This window comes from Rhinolophus sinicus, linkage group LG01 (genome assembly GCF_036562045.2).
Source record: "Rhinolophus sinicus isolate RSC01 linkage group LG01, ASM3656204v1, whole genome shotgun sequence".
Lineage (NCBI taxonomy): Eukaryota > Metazoa > Chordata > Mammalia > Chiroptera > Rhinolophidae > Rhinolophus > Rhinolophus sinicus.
In genome coordinates, this window is record NC_133751.1 from 26871014 (window position 1) to 26890506 (window position 19493).

Sequence of the window (19493 nt, forward strand, 5' to 3'; positions counted from 1 at the left end):
TTTCCCCGAAAATAAGACCGGGTCTTATATTAATTTTTGCTCCAAAAGATGCATTAGGGCTTATGTTTGGGGATATCATCCTGAAAAATCATGCTAGGGCTTATTTTCTGGTTAGGTATTATTTTGGGGGAAACACGGTATGTTTTGTATATATAAAAGTTCATGATTATCATTTTTCTTGGTAGATTGGAATTTTTATCAAAATGAAAGGGTTGTTGATACATTTAATGTTTTGCTAGTTATAATATTGATATGTATTTTCATTGTTTTTAAAGCATCTGTCTGGCACATATTTTCCTAACCTTTTGTTTTCACATTCCTCTGTTATTTTATTTTTTTTTTTAAATACGACTCCTGAAAATAACATTTGGCTAATTTTCTTTTTCTGTTAGTATGCTAAGAGAAATACTTGTCAGGGTACAAAGTGGGACTGAAAATAGAAAGACTCATTAAAAATATTTTAAAGGTGCATTTAGGCTTTCAGGACCTCTTTCCACACTACCTCCCCCGAGACTTATAATTATTGCCTTGTTTTGATTCTGGCACATGGCTGTTGTGCAATCAAAGCAGATAGCTCCCCCACCCCACCCCACCCCCCGATTATTCCGCAGTAAAGCCCCTCATTTAACATTTCCTACACACACAGAATTGAAAGGAAGTTTTTGGGCAGTGGGAATTAGGGTAAAAGCAAACAATTACTATTTTTTCTTATAACTCTTAGTAATATTTGGCACTTTAAATTATGTGCATGTCTTTAATAAAAATTAAATTTATATTTGTTTAGTTGCATTTAGATTAGAATTTCAAGTAAAAATACATGTTTATTGTAAAAATTCAAACAGTACAAAAGATAGAGAGTGAAAATTATGCTTTCCTTCAGTATTCTTTGCCATTTCCCTGTCCATCAGTTCCACTCACCTTGCCAGGAGTAATGGTTGTTTGCTGTGTGTTCTCCATACATTTTCTATACATTCATTTAGCATATGTAAAGATGGGTTTTCTTCTTTCATTTATTTTTTCTTAAAAGTGTATTGAAATTTTAATTTAAGGAAGTACTCATGAGGGAATATTTATGCTTCTAATGGATGTTTGTTTGTATTTTTAGAATTCGAGATGCAAGGATGCAGTTAAAAAGTCAACAAAATGAATTTCAGAGAGTACAGAAAGAACTGAGTCATTTGCAACATGAGTTAAAAATTAAACAGAGACAATCACAAGTCTTCAGGTAAGATTATCTTTAAAGAATTGAAAATTATATATATTGAAAAGATACATTTAATACTAACTTTATAAATATACAAACATATTTTAGTACTATAGTTTCTATGTTTGGTTTGGTATGGTTAAAAAAAAACTTCACTTTTTTTTTTTAAACCATTATCACAACTGAATAGTTTTACCAATAAAATTTAAATCAGGCAAGCACATTTTTATTTTGCAGCGACATTTAGAATGAAAGCACAATAGCTAATACATTTTCCTCTTGGTCAGTATTTCTTGGTATATTTGATCCCCTAACACATACAAAAAATAATAGAATAGGGAAACTTTCTAAATGATAGTAATAAACCTAAATTTAGAAATCTTCAATATAAATCGTGTTAATTCTGATTTTATATAATTTTTGGAGGGTTTATGATACCTTGAGTTACGAACCAATGTTCTAAAGAAACTAGGAAGTACATTTTCTTTTCTAACTCTAAAAATGGAAAAGAATATATTGAGAAAATAAGAAAGAATTATTCCTTTTTGAATTGAGTAAATTTTAACCCTTAGAAAAGGGAAATAAGTTAAATGAACATTACAAATAGACACAGGTTCGGGATGACTAAAAAATATACCAGTTGAATATTTTGAACGTTATGTTGTTTTTCTTTTTTTCATTCTACTAGTTATTGCCAGAAACATTGTTCTGTTAAAATAATTATCCAGGATAATAATTTTTTATGCACCATCTGCTGATTACCTGTTGACCATTGACCTTTCATAAATGCCTTGCACATAAATGATGCTCAATAAATAATCTTTGAATGAATGAATGAGTCTACTCACAAAACAGACGACCATTTGTGTCATCAGAAATTTTCTCTGCCTTCTTCTAGAAATCTGCTATTGAACTAGCAGGATACCCCCCAGGCAAACCCAGCTCTCCATTTTAGTCAGGACATCAGTATTTAAGCTTGGCTTCTGCAATAGCTTTGGCCCATGTCTGCTAAGGAGATCCCATTTGTTTTATTCACGAATGTGATCATGGGTGGTAGGATTGACTAAATTTTAAAGGTTAGACCAAGACTAGAGTAAATAATTAATGCTTCTTCAGGATATTATGGACTGATACAGTCAATTATCATTATTCACATTTTACATGTGATTTGTAGTATTTTAAATTCTTGAAGAAACATATACATGCTTAGTTGTTATTTTTATTCTATGTTCTAATTTTGCCATCATTCTGAGGTATACTTTTAACTGCTTATTTTTTTCAAATGTTTTAAACAGATCTGTGATTTTGTTTATTTTTAGCTAAAAGATCACACATTGGGATTCTGGGATCTGATTTATATAAAAAGTATACTAAAAACAGTTTTGGAAGTAACCATCTAACTAACTAGACATTTAGTATAAATAAAAGTTTTGATAGACTTTTATTTTTTTTGATAGATGGAAATAATTACTGTTTTTTTCGATACTCTCACTACTAGGTACATTGCATGGGAAAAGAGTGGTGAAAATAAAATAAAAAAAGGTTGTTCAGTTCTGTGATTTTGTTGCATTACTTACAGCTGATTTTAAACTACGTTACTGGTTATTTAAAAAATATCTACTAGAACATAAAATTTAGTAATTACTGTGGATAAAGAAAAGGAGCTTATAATCTCTCTTTATGTGGTAAAGAAGCATGAGCTTTAGCTACTCAGATATAAGTATATTTATGGAGCTCAAAAGGAACTTTCAATAGATCAATGAACTATGTCTCTGAGTCACATTGCTCTTCTTAAATTATTCTCTCAGTTGTTTAATTGCAATTGGGCTTAATCACTTAGCCTCCAGCAAAGTGTTTTTCATGCTCTGTGTTTTTCCTGACCATCATTTCCAACCTGTCTCTTGCAAGGGAGTGACCAGGGGTAGGTGTGGTATGCCTCAGTTGGCTCAGCACATCTGCTGTTCAGAATTCTGTCTTTTGAAAATGGAGATGAACTTTAGAAGACCTGTAAAACAGACACTAAATAGACAGTATGGAATATGGGTATACTTCACTTCATGTAAAGTGTATAAATCCAATATTCCAAATCAATCCATGTTTATCAGTGTTTACTTTTGGAAGATTCTTGTTGTGAATCTGCCATAACTTATTTGAAATATAAAGTACTTATCCTTTAATTTTTCTTATTTGTAAATCTAAACTGTCATCTCTGAAATTTTCAGCATCAACCCCCCAAAATCTCTCCTCCTAGCTCTCTCACTTTCACTCTTCAGCCCCATTAAGGCTTCCAGTATTTTTGCCGATTTTCCCAACCATTTTCGGGCTTTGTTTTTTAGCCTTGACCCCATAGTTAAATTGCCTCGCATCTTTTTTTAAACAGCTTTATTGAGATATAATTACATGCTACAAAACCCACACAATTTAAATGACAGTGTACTGATTTTTAGTAAGCCTACTGAGTTGTGCAACCTTTACCACATGCAATATTAGAACATTTGAATCACCCCACAAAGAGCCTCATGCCATTTGCAATTAATCTCCGTTCTCACCGCAAGTCCTAGGCAACACTAACCTTTCTGTTTCTATACATTTGCATTTTTCTGAACATTTCAGATAAATGGAATTATACGATCTGTGGTCGTTTACATCAGGCTTCTGTCACTTACATTTTTGAGATCCTTCCATGTTGTATCATGTATGAGTACTTTGTTCTTTTTTATTGCTTAACAGTATTCCATTGTATGGATAGACCACATTTTTTATCCATTTACTGTTGATGGCCATTTGGATTGTTTCCACTTAGCACTTATAAATAATGCTGCTATAAACATTCACATACAAGTCTTTGTGTGGATGTAGGTTTCATTTCTTTGGGGTAAATCTCTAAGTGTGGAATTACTGAATCATATGGAAATTTTAAATTTAACTTTCTAAGAAGCTGCTAAACCATTTTCCAAGTGGCTGCATCATTTTATATTCCTACCAGACATGAGGATTCTAGTTTCTCTGAATTCTTGCCAACACTTTTTATTATCTGTCTTTTATTTATTTATTTATTGGGATGACAATTGTTAGTAAAATTACATAAATTTCAGGTGTACAATTCTGTATTACATCATCTATAAATCCCATTGTATGTTCACCACCCAGAGTCAGTTCTCCTTCCATCACCATATATTTATGTCTTTTTTTTTTTTTTAAGATTTTTTTGGGGAAGGGGAGCAGGACTTTATTGGGAACAGTGTGTACTTCCAGGCCTTTTTTCCAAGTCAAGTTGTTGTCCTTTCAATCTTAGTCGTGGAGGGTGCTGTTCAGCTTCAAGTTGTCCTTTCTGTCTTAGTTGTGGAAGACGCAGCTCAGCTCTGGGTCCAGTTGCCGTTTCTAGTTGCAGGGGGCACAGCCCACCATCCCTTGCAAGAGTCAAACCGGCAACCTTGTGGTTGAGAGCCCACACTCCAACCTAGCCATCCCGGAGGCAGCTCAGCTCAAGGTGCTGTGTTCAATCTTAGTTGCAGGGGGCGGAGCCCACCATCCCTTGTGGGACTCGAGGAATTGAACTGGCAACCTTGTGGTTGAGAGCCCACTGGCCCATGTGGGAATCGAACCACAATCTCTAGAATAGTTTTCAGTAAATTTTGAAAGCAAGAAATGTAAGTCCTCTAAATTCCTTTGTTTTCAAGATTATTTTGGCTATTCTGGGTGCCTTGCATTTCCAACTGAATTTAGGATCAGCTTGTTAATTTTTGAAAAATAGCCTGCTAGGACTTTGATAGGTATAGCCTTGACTCTCTATATCAATTTGGGGAGAATTGCCTTCTTTAAAATATAGAAACTTTAAATTCATGAACATGGTATGTCTTTCCATTAAGAGCTTCAGTTCTCTGAGAGATGTTTTGTTTTAGTATACAAGTCTGCACTTCTTTTACTAAATTTATTTCTAAATATTTTATTCTTTTGGATGTTAGGTTATGAGAGGGATTATTTTCTTAATTTTTTTGGGGGGGTTGATCATTGTTGGTATTTAGACATAAAATTGATTTTTGCATATGGATCATGTATGCATGTGACCTTGATGAACCCATTTATTAGTTCTAGTGTGTGTGTGTGTGTGTGTATGTGTGTGTATTAGGATGTTTCTATATAGAGCATGTTTCTATATAGAGGATTTTTGCCTGGAGGGGTATCTATACTCTAACTCCTTTTACCTCTGCTCATTTACTTGTAATTACCCTTAAACCCCTCAGTCTTCATACCTACTTACAGATTGTTAAACATCAGGCCCTCAAGTCTTCTAATACTATTCTAAATCCTCACTATTTTTGCTTAGACTTTCCTGTGTTACTCATTACTCATCACTCAGCAGCTGTGTGTTTTGCCTCATATTTTACACAGAAAGTTATCAACACAGATAGATTTACTGCAAATCAAATTATACTTAAGTTTCAGAACCTCTCACTCAGAGTTTCTCACTCAGACCCTCTTCCGAGGTTCTCGGAGGACCCCTGGCAAAAGTAAGCTGGTTTAATTGTAATTGGTTAAAAATTCTTTCTTTTTCCACTCTGATTTCCCCTCTCTTAGCACTTCTGATGTCAGTATATCCCTGGAATATTCATAAGCATTTGGGGGATCTGAGTAAGGGAAAGTTGACTTGGGAATACACTATTATAACTGCCGTTTGGAAAGACATTGTAGAATAAATCAATAACACAAGTAAGGAATTATAGACTAAACATTTGGATGAGTATGAATTTTTAAAAATTAATGTAATAAAAGCAATGAATATGAGCAATTTAAACAACAGAAATTATTCTGGCGTAAAGAAATAAATTGTAACAATTTTTTTTCAGATCACAAGCAAATTAATTTAGATAAAGAGACATATTTTTAATGAAAGCTCTTGGATTATTTCATAATCCATTCAATGAATAAGAGTTAATTATTTGAATACATTGGAGAAATATTTAAGTTTCTTGCTTATTTGACAAAAGCTACTAACATCGCTGAATATAACATAAAAATCATACTGTACCACTTTAGGGACATCTAAGATAAACTGGTTCATGAGTTTCATTATTTCAAAGATAATTTAAGGCTAGTCATTTTCCAAGAAAACTTGAAATGCCCAAAATCTTCAAATCACACATGAAAAAAAGTTTGATAAAAAATTTTTCCAAATTTGGCAGCACTTAGTATTTGCATGGCATTACCAGTAATGAGCTACGAGGCTGAAAGAATCTTTCTAAACTATTAATAGTAAAAAACTAATGGCCATGATAGATGAAAGGCTGTATAACCTTTATATTTTCTTCACATAAAGTGTTATTATAAAATGGTTCTCATATGAAGAGGTATTTGTAGAACATGTAGCCAAAAATTGTAGGCAAAAAGTATTTTAGAGCTGTTACTTATTACAAAGTTATGTTGTTTTCCTGTTGTTGTTTTTTGTGATGGAATTTATAATCTTAAAATTTTTGATTTTTTAATTTAATGATTTTTCTCATTCCATAAATAATTGCACACTTTAAAACATGACTAATTTTACATATGTATAGTGTCAGGTGGGTACTATTGAATCACTATGTTGTACACCTGAAACTAGCTATATTTTTAATAAAAAATTTTTTAAATGACCAATTTTGTCAGTCATTATTTTTGATTCTTTTCTTAAGAAAGTCCTCCTCCCCACCCGTCACCAATCATATAAGATTTAGGCCTCATAAAAATGGATCTTGTTAGCTCTTAGCTCAGAAGCTTGAATTTTCTGTTTCTTGTCTTTCCCCCTACAGAGGCACCTGCATCCACATCCAGCCTTTTCTATTGAAACGTCTCTGTAGGCCCTGTACATAGCTTGCTCCTGGCAGCTGCCTTACACTGGGCACATTAGCCCCTTAACCTTGACTTAATTCATACCGTTTGTCTCCTACTTTTACCAGTTCCTGGCTCCACATTCAGACTTGCCATCGTCACTTTTGGCCTTCTTCATTTAGTGATCTATTTGGACTCTGCTTTTTTCAAATCCACATCGCTCCTGGCTCCCAGCTCTACCTGCTGATTGAGGCAAGCCCTGTGGCTTCTGATGACTCAGGTGGACCTTAATTCCCACACAGAATGACACCACCCTTCTTCTTCCTGGCAAAGGCTAATCTTTCAGCCTCTGCTTTACATCCATCCTTTCTAGGACTTTGCACAAGAAATGCGCGCATCTCTTGTATGTGTTTTTAACCTCTGCTACTGCGCTCATAAGGTCTGCACCACTGTGTACATATTCAGGTGTCTTCCATCCTAGCAAACCATTCTACTCTGTAGCTTCCTCTTTCTCTCCTTGCCACCTCAGTCCAGGTTCTTAATTGTTGGTACCACATAACCCCTGTTGACTCACTTCTGTTTTACTGCTCCGTTCTCTCCTGCCGAATGCGTCGCTGAGCTCACCAAATGCCCCCTTAGTACCAGGTACAATGGACTCTCTTCAACCTTTATCTAAGCCTTAAACACTGACCACCAGTCTCCTTTAAATCCTCTCATCCCCTGGCTTTTCTGATAGTATTCAATTGGGTTTACTTCTAACTCACTGATTGTTCCTCCCTAGTCTCCTGTGAGGGATTCTTTTCTGTTTTAGTCCCATAAATGTTATGTTGTTCAGGATTTTACCCTTAGCACTTCTCACGTTTTTGTTCCTCCAACTGAGTGATCTATTTTTTCACTCATTCATTTATTTGTCAGTATTTGCTGAGCACATACTCTGTGGTAGGTACTGTGGTGGGTGCTAGAGAGACTGTGATGAACAAGACAGGTACAGTCTCTGCATCATGGATCCCAGTCTACCCAGGGCGCTAAATAGTAACCAAATAATTATCGTCCCGTGGCTTCAGTCATCTTTTTGCTGATAACTCCTAGGTCTATGTCTGCATCTTGCTTGATTATTAGGTAAATGATAGCCAGGACATCTGAAGTAATAAAAATCACTGAGATGGCAAAACAAATAATGTGATTTCTTAGAACCGGGGCATTTCATGAAGCAAAAGCATTGGATCAGTCACTTTTAAAGGTTTCATTTATTATGACTGCAGGTTTTAAACTGCCTGTAAAACCATGGTGTGCAGGAAGGATGTTGGCTAAGAATCTTGAGATTCTTATTTAGGCTCTGTGACCAAGTGACTTTTTTTTTACATTACTATTATTTTTTATTAGTTTCAGGTGTAGAAAGCAACGTACTTGTTAGACGTTTACACCCCTCACAACTCAGTCACTTTTGACCTAATTGTGTTCACTAAATGTTTGCTGTTAAATTAATTTTAAAAGAATAATAGAATAAATGTGTATGAAAATAGCTATCTTTCTTTAGAGTTAAAATGATAACATAATGGAATGAAGTGGGGTGACCATTTACCTCTGTCAGCCTCAGATACTTCCAGTTCATACCTGTCACGTCAGCAAAATACAAATATTACTTCTTTCACTTTCAAAATTGTCTCCATTTAGACAGTAGATTATGTGGTCACACTCTAAAATCTTTTCTCAAAGAAAACTATTTTTTTTCAAAGAAATATTTGTTATTATGCTTACTATTTTTAAAAATCCTAATTTTTTGTTTTTGCTACCTTGCAGTCAAAGATTGACGGAATACAAATATTTCTGGAATAAGACTCTTTCATTACTTACTTTTACTAAAAGGGAGCTAACCAGTATTAAAAATGAAGTATATGATAATTTTCAAAACTGGACTTCACTGAAAGGAGAACTTTTTCTTCAAATTAAATCCATAAGTGAAACAGCCTTGACAGGTTTGTTACATACATAAAGAACGTAATTGTTTTTTCTTTGTAATTGTACATCACAGATGATGAAATAATGATATTTCATTTTATGTGATGGGACTTATGATTAACTTTTAAACTTGTTATTGGTTGGCAGACTAGATGGTACTTATGATCTATTTGAACCCTGAAAACCAGTAAGTATAGGCTGACCTAAGATAAGTGCTGATACATATATTCTTGAGCTGTAACCAGAAGTCTCGTTGTTCCTGTCAAATGTATCAATTTATATTTTAAAACTTTTTCTTCTGTTAGTGGCTGAGTAGCTCCTATTAGATCAGCTTTCCCACAGGTAACAACAATAAATTCTGGATAAAATAATTACCTAAAAACACTGGATAGTGACCAAAACCAAGCACATATAGAAGGAATGTCAAAAATTGAAGGAAGGCGTATTACTAAGTGAAAGAAGCCAATCTAAAAGTCCACGTACTGTAAGATTCCAACTAAATGACATTCTGAAAAAGGTGAAACTGTCAAAATAGTAAAGAGATCAGTAGTTGCCAGGGTGGGAGAGAAGAATGATTAGGTAGAACACGGAAGATTTTTAGGGTACTTACTATTTTGTGTGATACTATAAGAATGGATACATGTCATTCTACATTTATCAAAACCCATAGAATATATAACACCAAGAATGGATAATGTAACCTGTGAATTTGGGGTACTAATGATGTGCCAACAATGTAGGATCATTGATTATAAGAAATGTACCACTCTGATGCAGAATGCTGATGGTGGGAGCGGCTGTGCATATGTTGGGGCAGGGGTTATATGGGAAATCTCTGTACTTTTCTGCTTAATTTTGCTATAAACCTAAAACTGATCTATAAACAAGTCTATTTAAAAATTTAAAAAAATTTTTTAATTAAAGTTTATTGGGGTGACAATTGTTAGTAAAGTTACATAGATTTCAGGTGTACAATTCTGTAATACATTATCTATATATCACATTGTATATTCACCACCAGAGTCAGTTCTCCTTCCATCACCATATATTTTAAAAATGTTTTTAAATTAAAAGAAGGGAATGGTATTGGGAGAATTCCCTGGGATTTTTTTGTTGTTTATTTATTTGTTTTGTTTTTCGAAGGCTGTTAGATTGAGGGAAAGTACAGTGTGTTCCATGCAGTGAAGCTAAAACTCTCATAGAAATCTGTAGTCAATTTGGCTTGAAAACTGGAGGACAGAGATCAAGTCAGCCCCAGCCTCTGAGAAGTAGGAGGGTTACCCCAGAAGAAACTTAGTCAGAGAGGAAGAATACAGATTTTGCATATATACACTTTCCAACTCTCTGGCTTACAACAATTTGCAAACTCATCCTAGAAAAAGTGTTACATACGTCATTGCTAAGTAGCACTGCAGTCACCTTTGAAGTACTCCCCTTGAGAAGCTATGCACCGACACCAGTGCCTAGTCCACCCTTCAAAGAAATTTTGGAACTCTTTTTCTGGAATGGCCATCAGAGCTGTCGTTGTATTATCCTTGATGTCCAGAATGTCGTCAAAATGTCTTCCTTTCAATATTTCCTTTATCTTTGGATAAAGAAAGAAGTCATTGGGGGCCAGATCAGGTGAGTAGGGAGGGTGTTCCAATATAGTCATTTGTTTGCTGGCTAAGAACTCCCGTACAGACAATGACGCGTGAGCTGGTGTATTGTCATAATGCAAGAGCCAGGAATTGTTGACAAAAAGTTCAGGTAGTCTAACTTTTTCCACGCAGCTTTTTCAGCACTTCCAAGTAGTAAACTTGGTTAACTGTTTGTCCAGTTGGTACAAATTTGTAATGAATAATGCCTCTGATATCAAAAAATGTTAGCAACATTGTTGCAACAAGTTAGAGAACTTAATTGTCAGACTTTATATGCTTGAAATACATGTGTATAGGGGAAGACTCTAAACCTATCTAAGGCTAAATAATTGATATCTTAGCTGCCACTTATCCCAGGGTAGACAGATTTTACAGTTTAAGATCAGCCAAGATAACTGCTTATCAAAACAAAACAATATAGCAAATCAATATTATTTAGAGGAACATAACAGAATCTAGAGTATTTATAACATAACATACACAATGTTCATGATACAATCCAAAATTACTTGCCCTGGGAAGAAACAGGAAAATATGGCCCATACTCAAAAGAATAGACAGTCAATAGAGACCAATCCTCAGTTTATCAGGATAAAATAATTAGCTGACCAGGTGTTTAAATCATCTATTAAAGAAAATAAGATAGTGATGAATGAAAAAGTAGAAAAATCACAACAAGAAATTACTAAAAATTGGAAATTCAAGAACTGAAAATTATAATATCTGCAAATAAATGTTTACTGGATGGACTTTCATAGCATATTGTAATTACAGAAAAAAGGAACAGTAAACTTTAAGATAGATCAATAGAAATTATTTAATTTGAAGAAGAGAGATAAAATAAACATTGAAAAAAATGAACAGAGCCTCAGGGTCCTCAGGAAAGATTAAAATGCACCATAAATGATAAATATGGGTAAATATAAAAGACTCTTTTTTCCTTTGAAGTTTTAAAACATTCACATGCTTATTTAAAGTAAGAATCATAACATATTGTGGGATTTATAGTGTATTGATTTAACATATGACAACTAGAGCATAAAGATGGCAGGAGGAGGTAAACAGAGCCATATGGGTAGACTCTTTGTATTTTATGTGATGGAGTGCAACATCCATTTTGTGTAGACTAAAAGGTTAAAGATGTATAATTCTGAGAGAGCAACCACAAAAACTTAAGCATAAAAAGATATAGGTAAAAAGCTAATAAGTAAATTTAAAAGGTAACTCTTTAAAAATATTCAAACAATGGAGAATTAATATCACCTAACTCTAAGATTTATTATAACATTACAGTAATCAAGTCAGTGTAGTACTAGCCTATGGATCAACAATAGATCAATCGAACAAAATAGTCTGGTGACCCCTGCCGACCCTGGTAACCCCTGATGACCCCTATTTATATGATCATTTCACTTTTGACAAAGGCACTGAAACAATCCAATGGGAAAAAGACAGTCTCAACAAATTGTGCCAGAACAACTGAATACCCATATGGGAAAATATACCTTGAGTCCTACATCACATTGTACATAAAAATTAATTCAAGATAAATCATAAAACTAAATATAAAAGCTAAAAATATAAAAGAAGAAACATAGGAAAATGTCTTCATAAATTGGTAGTAAATAAAGGTTTTTTGGGTAGAACAAAGAAGTAAGAACAAAAATTGATGAATTTGACTTTATCAAAATTAAAAACTTCTCATTGAAAGATGCCATTAAGAAAATGGATAAGCCACAGACAGAAAAGATATTCACAATATATGTGACAAAGGACTGCTGTCCAGGTGTCGTAAAAACACCTACAAGTCAATAATAAAAGTACAAACAATCCTATCAAAAATGGCCAAAAAATTTAACCGGACACTTTATGAGGAAAGATATACAAATGGCCAATAAGAACATGAAAAAGTGCTCAACATTATCAGTCATAAGGGAAATGCAGGTGTCACCAGTACATGCTGGTACTCACCAGACTGGTTATAAATGAAAAAGATTGACAACAGTAAATGTTGGTGAGGAAGGAGCATAATGGGAACACTCTTACAAATGCATGAGAGTATAAAATGCTATAGCCACTTTGAGAAAAGATCTGATGTTTTATTATAAAACTAAATATACATCTATCTGATGACTCTGAAATTCTTCTCTGGTATTTATACTCCCCAAATGAAAACATATGTTCATAAAAATACTTGTATAAGAATATTCACCAATTTTATTTAAGCTGTATTTAAAATAGCCTTAAACTGGAAAAAGCCCAGAAGTTAGATGAATAGAATGGATTATTAAAAAAACGAAAAATACAAACCTGAATAAACCGTGAAATATAGAAGGAATGGCAGATAATGCAATTAACTTAGATAAATCTCAAATATATTGTAATTCCTGAAAGTTAGCCTACACAAATAATACATGTTGTATGACATTTTAGAGTAGGCAAAACAAATCTATAGTGGGGAAAAAAAATGAGAGCATTAGTTATGTTGGAAGGGAGGCTGTACTGGAAAAGGGGCACGAGGGCACTGTCTGTGGTGATGGTAGTGCTCTCTGTTTTGATTGGGGTTTGGGTTACACAGGGGATGCATTTGTCAAAACTTATCTAATGGTACATTTAAGATTTGTGCATTTATTTGTAAGTTGTACTAAAAAATAAGACATTTATATATTGAACGCTAATTATTGATGTGCATGCTGAAGTGTTTAGGAGTGTAGTGTATTGATGTCTGCAACTTATCTTGACGTGCATAAAAATATAAGATGGATAGGTGGATAGATATCTGATAAAGTAAGTGTAGTAAAATGTTAACTGAAGAATCTAGGTGGTATATATATTTGTGTTCACTGTATAATCCTTCCAACTTTTCTCTATATTTAAAAATTTTTATAGTTAAATGTTAGAAAAAAATAAATTCTAACCATACAACTTCAATTTCCTAATTTTGTTACATAATGTATGCCTTCAGGAAATGAGTTTAATTCTTAAAAAGTAATTTTAAGAGTTAAGTTTAGACAAAGACAGGTGAATATTACAACAACCATGTTTTCAACTGCAAAAATTAACAAGTTTTAATACTTTATCTTTTAAAAAAGAAAAATATATTTAAAATATAATTGTTTCTACTTTAATATGAATGCATGCATGAATTATATTTATTCTTTTTCCATTAGATTTGAAAATTTTATATAGATGGTATCATACTTTTTGGTATACTGTGAACTTGCTTTTTTCATTCAGTGATGTTTTTGAGATCAATATTTACATACATAAATACTACATATATATTAGTATCTTAGTTCTCCCAGAGGCAGGCATTGAATCAAAGATGTGAGTGCAGATGGTTTATTTCGGAAGTGAAAATAACCCAGATCTAGGGAAGAAAAAGCAGATAACAAAAGTTGCCCTATTGCAGTGGGCAACTGGAGCTTACTCCCAGGAGGGAACTCTGAGAAATGGTTTGAAACATGTCTCAGAATTCCACACTCAATGAGTGAGTGAGCTTGGCATGCACTCCCAGGAGTTATTGGCAAAGGGCTGCTCCCCAGCAGTGGAAATTCCTTGGCACTTCTAGCCTGCCATGTGGTGGGCAGGGCTGCTTCCTGCAGGTCCAGGACAAAGATTCCTCCAGCACAAAGAGGCAGATCCTGGGAGTTGGAAGTCAGTAGAAGAACACTGAAAGGTCCAGGGTATCCGAGCAGGGCACTCACAGTGTCTGCTACAGTTTTAATAGTATTAATATACTTTACAGAGCTGTCTTTCATCACATAAATATACAGTTGACCATTGAACAACATGGCACGCTGACCCATGCATCAGAAAACCCACGTATAACTTTTGACTCCCCCAAAACTTGCTTTCCTTTGTATCTGCAGGGAATTGGTTCTAGGACCCCCGTGGATACCCAAATCCTGGGATGCTCAAGTCCCCTGTATAAAGTAGCTTAGATCAGCGCATTACAATCTGCCCTTCACGTCTGCAGACTCCCAAACACAGACTGAAAGCAGTACAGGGATTTATTGAAAAAAAATGGCCTGTGCAATTCAAACCTGTGTTGTTCAAGGGTCAACTATATTTTGTTTTAGGCATGGTTTTCATTTGGACATTCATGTATGTCCTTTTCTGGATATATCTTTTTGTTCTTTCTGCTAAATACCTAGGAATGGAATGGCTATGTCACATGGTAGGGTATATTTAACTTTATAAGAAACTATCCAGTGGTTTTCCAAAGTGGTTGTTCCTTTCAGATTCCTGCCAGCAATGTATGAGAGTTCTGGTTAAGACTTGTCAAGACTTTGTATTGTTAGGTTTTGAAAATTTTAGCCACTTTAATGGGAGATGCGTAGAAGATATTAATCCACATTGCAAATAGTCTTCTTGATAATTTCTCATTTTTGAGAGTCCTTTCGCATCTTATTATAGAATATTTACCTCGTAACGTCAGTAACGAGTAACTGAGTCATACCAGAATAGGAGAGGCATCAGCTCTACCAGTTTTTGTTTCCATGTATGTTACATTATTATTGTCTTCTGTCATCCATAATTTCTTTGGGGGTATTTTTTAAGCCAGTCATCCACTTCAGGACTGTTAGTTTAGGTAAACCTCATAGGAGCACATAAACTGCCATATATCACAATCACGGAAAGGGACAGAAAAAGCAAAGAGGAATAATACTCCTCTCTTAGAAAATCCCACTCATGTTATTCTCCCTGAATGTGACCCATGGCCATGACTGTGCTGTATAGACAGGGAGGCACTTGAGGTGCATGAAGGGGAAATGGGTTAAGGGTCTCCCAGAACAAGTAGTTGCCCTATGTTACGATTTAGGTCTTATTTCGAGTGTCAGCTCTGCAGAGAGGTCTTTGCTGACCACCCTCGTTAGCGTAGTCTTCCCTTACATGTCTTTGTCCTATTTTCATTTTTAATAACATTTATCACTGTCACAAAGATTTATGTGTTTATTGCCAGTTTCCTCTTCCAGGCTGTACTCTCTAAGAGAATAGGAAATTTGACTGTCTTGCTGAATACTGTATTTCTACTGTTTTAAGAGAATTGTGCCTGTCACATAATAGGTGCTCAGTAACCATTGTGGAATTGAAATGGAAGTAAAGATACATCCAAATTTGAATATTGAGGTTACTGATGTTTATGTTCCTGTTTTAAACCTCTGAGTATTTTCTAAATGTTTTTCATAATGCTCAGGTATTACTTCCACAATCTGGGGACAGGAAGTGAGGAGAGAGGAGAGGCCTTATTTATGAGCTATACTTGCCTGACCATCAGTTACTCTCAGTAGGAAAATTCTTAATCTGATTTTTAAAACTAGTTTGAAAGTTGTTTATCAAACCTACAAGGAGGCAAAGACAAACACTTAATAATTATTTTTCCCCAAATTCAAGTGCCTTTAAGTTCTCTTCTGACCATAACCATAAAACAGCATCAATGTAAAACAGAGAAAGTAACAGAAGATCAAAGAAGGAAGTGAACATCAGCTCAATACATGAGACATTCGCTATTAACATTTGGTATAAACTTTCTAAACTTTTTTTTTTGTTCATAGATGTATACACTTAATATAGCATGGAAACATAGTCTGCCAATTAACCATGTAAACTATGTTGACAGTATCTCATAATAGGAATATGTCTTAACCTATTTAACTGGTTTTCTATTCATGGACATTTAGGTTGATCATAGTTTTGCTTTTATAAATAAGACTTTGGTGAACATCTTTACACATGCATATTTATGACCTTGTCCCATTTTTTAACATAAGTTAATTTCTAAAAGTGGTATTGAACAGTCAAAGTGTGTGCCCATTTTGCTTTTCATTTACAGGTAATATTACATTTTACATTTTTATCTGACATGAAGAGACAGGAGTTGTTTTCAACCCATAAGTTTAACATTTACCATGATAGTAAATCACATCACTTCTGCATCCCAAGAGCTTAGTGAGCACAACAGGGTGTGTGAAACTAATGCTTTATTATTGTAAGGATTTTTTTCCTCCTTTTAAAAACTTTCTCCTTACTCAATGTTGTCAGCGTTGTCAAAGCCCCAGGGCATAGTTATTGAAACATGTACAAGTATATGCAAAACTCCAAAGATGCCGATGTTTGCCTTTCAACAATTTCTTGGATCAACTTGGACACACTTTGAATTTAGCAGTAGTAAATATATAAACATGCTCATTTCACAACACAGAATTTTAAGTAAATATATCTTAAATTTAGATTCAGAGAAAATAAATTGACTGTGATGCTTTTCAATGTTAATTTTTATGAAGACTGAGGAACTATCACATCTATTTAAAAAGATGGCCAAGAGCCTAAGAATCGTGTAGATCCACACTGTCCAACACAGTAACTACCAAGAACACATAGCTTTCAAGCACCTGATATGTGGCTCTAGCCTCTTATTTTAAATGGTAATATTTTGGATATGTGGCGTTAAATAAAATTAATAATATTAATTTTGTCTGTTTCTTTTTACATTTTTGATGTGGCTGCTAGAAATTTTAAAGTATGTGTTGTTTGCATTATATTTCTGTTGGGCAACACTGGTATAATTAGTGAGATGAGCTTTTTCACACTTTTAAAATGCTATAATTACATTTCAGTTTATTAGCTATTTTCAAACATTATAAGGACTTAATGTAAATTACAGCTGACAAATACCTTAAACAGTCACTTTCTTAATCTTAGCTTGTTAATGTTTTTTATTTCTAGTTTGTTGTCTTGGCTATTAATTCGGCTTTTACTTAAGTTTATTAAACCAACTCTATCAAAGTCAGTAATTAGCACTTGAGGCAGAAATCAGGAAGGATCTGGAGGGGAATGTGGGATTGTTGGTAGCTCTGCCCTTTTACAAACCTGACTGCAGGATCTGGAGAAGGACCACGCGGCCAGCCAGGGTGTCTGTGCCAGCCTGTACTGGCTTCTCTGTGCTGTGGGCTTCAATTCTGGAATACTTGGAGTTATATAGGAGTCCTAAGGGCAGGGCTCCAAAGCCAGAGAGCCGAAGTTCACATCCTGACTCTACCGCTTACAAAGCCCTGGGTCTCTGTGTCCTCATCTATAAAATGAGGGAATGCGCACGCGTGCGTGTGTTTTTGTGTGTGTGTGAGTGCGCATACATACAGACACACAACAATATGCATAGCACAGTGGTTATGGAATCAAGATGTTGTTATTTTATTCAAAGGCCATGTTCCTTCTGTTCTATTAAATTCTCATTTATCCTATGCAAATATTCATTGTGGTGGCCTTGTAGCCCTAAATAAGGGAACAAAATTAATGCTCTTCACCTATGGTTCAAATATATGTGTATATATACATGTATTTAATTTTAAAATTTTTAAAAAATTGAAGTATACATATTTAGACCCACATATGCCCAACTGATTTTTGACAAGGGTTTACAAGCAATTCAATGGAGGAAGAATCACCTAGCGTTTTCAACAAATGGTGCTGAAGTAATTGGATATCCACAGGCAAAAGAAAACAGCAATAATAAAAACAACCTTTACCTTTGTATAAGGCCTGAGCCTTATACAAAAATTAACTCAAAATGGACCATAGACCTAAACGTAAAATGTAAAACTATAAAACAAGAATTTCTTTGGGAACCAGAATTCTTAAACTTGAACTAAAAGCATGATACATAAAAGGAAAAATTGATAGTGGACCTCAACAAAATTAGGAACTTTTGTTCTGTGAAAGAGCCTGTTAAGAGGCTAAAAAGACAAGTTACACACTGGGAGAAAATATTTGCAAACCATATATCCCACAAAGAACTTGTATCTAGAATATATAAAAATCCTCAAAACTCTACATTTTAAAAAACAGATTAGGAAATGGACAAAATATATGAGCAAAAATTTTTCCAAGGAGGAACATGAAAAAATGTTCAATTCATTAGCTAATTAGGGAAATGGAAATTACAACCATAATGGAATACTACTACTACACATCTATTAGAATATCTAAAATTTTAATTGACCATACTAAGTGTTGACAATGATTAGAAAAAGTGGATTACTCAACATTACTGGTAGGAATGTAAAACGGTGCAGCCATTCTAGAAAATAATTTCACAATTTCCTTTAACACTAAAGATGCACTTACCCATCAATTATAGTCTTGGCAATTTATCCAAGAGAAATGAAAACCTATGTTCGTGCAAAAACCTGTACATAAATGTTCATAAGAGCTTTATTCATACTAGCCAAAAGTATAAAACAAACCCAATGTCCTACAACGGGTCAAGGGTCCCTAAAAGTAATTATGAAATTTAAATGGGTGGGCTCTATTTCCAAATGATGGGTACCCTTCTAAGAAGAGGAAATTTGGAAACAGGCCCATACAGAGGGAAGATGATGTGGCAACACAGGGAGAAGATGACCATCTATAAGCCAAGTAAAGAGGCCTGGAACAGATCCGTTCCTCACAGCCCTCAGAAGAAACCAACCCAGCTGACACCATGCTCTCAGACGTCCAGCCTCCAGAACTGGGAGAAAATAATTTTCTGTTGGTGAAGCCACTAGAGTTAAGTACCAGTCTGTGGTACTTTGTTATGGAAGCCCTAGCAAACTAATAATATATTAAACCCCGTATACATTGCACAATATTATTCAGATACTTTGAAAGACTTTCACATTGAAATTAATTTAGGTTTTAAAACCAAAATTCAAAACAGAAACAACATTCCTAGAAAAGGGCATTGCTAAATATTTTCTTGCCGACACAAGTATGCTGACTATTAAATAGCATATATGAGTGCAATATTTCCTGCTCTTCTAATGAGTGGGTATCACTCGATGTCATCGACATTGTTAAGTTTAAATGTTCATAGATTAGGTTTTCTTAAACCAGAGCATACCTAT

At 34.4% G+C, this 19493-nt stretch overlaps 1 protein-coding gene across 1 annotated transcript in view; it reads left to right on the top strand.

Moving 5' to 3' along the window:
• Window positions 1-19493, top strand: part of LEKR1 (leucine, glutamate and lysine rich 1) — a 164624-nt gene that overhangs the window by 66430 nt on the left and 78701 nt on the right. Inside the window, exons 6-7 of the mRNA XM_019731921.2 lie at window positions 1106-1225; window positions 8810-8985. Coding sequence (XP_019587480.2) covers window positions 1106-1225; window positions 8810-8985 — 296 coding nt within the window. The remainder of the gene's footprint in view (window positions 1-1105; window positions 1226-8809; window positions 8986-19493) is intronic.